Source organism: Arachis ipaensis, chromosome B06 (assembly GCF_000816755.2).
Source record: "Arachis ipaensis cultivar K30076 chromosome B06, Araip1.1, whole genome shotgun sequence".
Classification (NCBI taxonomy): Eukaryota; Viridiplantae; Streptophyta; class Magnoliopsida; order Fabales; family Fabaceae; genus Arachis; species Arachis ipaensis.
In genome coordinates, this window is record NC_029790.2 from 59,756,805 (window position 1) to 59,759,340 (window position 2,536).

Genomic DNA, 2,536 nt, shown 5'->3' on the forward strand with positions numbered 1-2,536 from the left:
ATTTGAATGCAACTTTATTCTGCAGTGCTTCTCCTTCTCTTCATTTTCTCACCTAAAAACAACCAAATAAGCAATCAAAGTCTCACCAAAATCACATGGTTTTTGCATCATTCATAATAATCACTTAATTCATGCGTAAATCTCATGATTTTGTATAAAATAAATGATATTTGATTGAATTAAAATAATCATGAAATTCTACTCTAACCACTTACTTATTGTGCAAGAAAGTGCATAAAATCTAGTGAAACAAATGAAAAATGCTTGTGAAACTAGCCTAAGATGACATGTCATCAGCCACCACAATGGATCTCATCCGAGATCGACCTTCAGTTTCAGGTAACCCTTGGAACACTTCTCTAATTGCCTAAATCACCTCGCCTTGGTATTGAAATGATGCCAAGAGACCAATCTGGTTTTAAATTGGGAGAAATGCCATTTTATGGTGACAGAAGGAATAGTTCTTGGTCATAAGGTCTCTAACCAAGGCATTGAGGTAGACAAAGCTAAGGTGGAATTAATTGAGAAATTACCTCCACTTAGTAATGCCAAGGCAATTAGGAGTTTCTTAGGACATGCTGGATTTTACAGAAGGTTTATCAAAGATTTTTCAAAAATAGCCAAACCTTTGAGTAACTTACTTGTCTCTGATACACTTTTTGTATTTGATCAGAATTGCATGCTTGCTTTTGAAACTTTGAAGAAAAAGCTTTCCTCAACACCTATCATTGCCCCCACCTAACTAGGATCTAGCCTTTGAACTGATGTGTAATGCATCAGATATTGCTATTGGGGCAGTGTTAGGACATAGGAAAGACAACTTAGTGCATGTTATATACTATGCCAGCAAAGTCCTAAATGAAACCCAAAGAAATTACACAACTACTAAAAAGGAACTACTGGCAATAGTGTTTGCATTTGATAAGTTTAGATCATATCTCATTGGGTCTAAAGTGATTATTTTTACTGATCATGCAGTATTGAAATATTTACTTGCCAAGCAAGAATCAAAACCAAGGCTAATAAGATGGATTTTGTTGTTGCAGGAGTTTAACATTGAGATTAAAGACAAGAAAGGAGTGGAAAACAAGGTGGCAGATCACTTGTCAAGGATTCCCTGTGAAGAAGGAAGCACACAAGGCTTGAATATAAATGAATGCTTCCCTGATGAGCAACTGATGTTAGTTCACAAGGCACCATGGTTTGTAGACATTGCAATTTTTAAATCCATTGGGGAAGTGCCTCCAGAATTCAACAAACACCAGAAGAGGAAGCTTACTAATGATGCCAAGTACTTCATCTGGGATGAACCATACCTTTTCAAGAAATTTTCAGATGAAATACTTAGAAGATGCATCTTAGATAAAGAAGGAAGGGAAGTCTTATGGAATTTTCATGGTTCTTGCTATGGGGGACATTTTGGAGTAGAAAGGACTGGTGCCAAAGTACTACAATGTGGATTCTTTTGGCCCACAATTTTCAAGGATGCAAAAGAAATGATACAACACTGCAATGAATGCCAAAGAGTAGGGAACCTACCCAAAAGAAATGAAATACCACAACGATTCATCTTAGAACTTGAATTATTTGATGTATGGGGATTGATTTCATGGGACCATTCCCAACCTCATACTCAAATAAATATATCTTGGTGGCAGTGGATTATGTATCGAAATGGGTAGAAGCCGTTGCAACTCCAACAAATGATAATAAGGTAGTGATGAACTTTCTCAGAAAAAACATCTTTAGCCGATTTGGGGTGCCTAGAGCTCTTATCAGTGATGGAGGAAGCCATTTTTGCAACGGACCATTGGAAAGTCTCCTCCTGAGGTATGGAGTAAAGCACAAAGTTGCCACACCTTACCATCCCCAAACAAGTGGGTAGACAGAGATATCCAATAGAGAGCTAAAAAGGATCTTAGAAAAAACTATGGGAGCTTCAAGAAAAGATTGGTCAAAGAAGTTGGATGATACTCTTTGGGCATATAGAACAGCCTTCAAAACACCAATAGAGATGTCACCATATCAATTGGTGTATGGAAAGGCTTGTCACTTACCATTGGGGCTTGAACAGAAAGCATTCTGGGCTCTCAAGCTACTAAACCTTGACAACAATGCTGCTGGTGAAAGGAGGCTTTTACAGCTACAAGAATTGGAAGAATTTGGATCCCACGCCTATGAAAATGCCAAAATATACAAGAAAAAGGCAAAGGAGAGACATGACCTCAAGTTGGCACCAAGAAGCTTTGAAGAAGGACAGAGTGCTTCTTTACAATTCCAAGCTGAAGTTATTTCCTAGAAAGCTAAAGTCAAGGTAGTCAGGACCGTTTTTGGTCACCAAGGTCTCACCTTATGGACACATAAAAATCATGGAAGAGAAGTCAAAGCAGACCTTCACGGTGAATGGACAAAGGCTCAAATACTACCTAGGAAATATAGGAGGAGGCCCCAAGATGAAGTATAAGCTCAACTAATGGAGAGAACGTCAAGCTAGTGATGTTAAAAGAGCGCTTGTTGGGAGGCAACCCAACCAAAG

At 38.3% G+C, this 2,536-nt stretch overlaps 1 protein-coding gene across 1 annotated transcript; it reads left to right on the forward strand.

Moving 5' to 3' along the window:
- LOC107646905 lies at positions 1,931–2,299 on the forward strand. Its single transcript, XM_016351047.1, has one exon. The coding sequence runs from the start codon at positions 1,931–1,933 to the stop codon at positions 2,297–2,299; it is 369 nt and encodes a 122-aa protein (XP_016206533.1).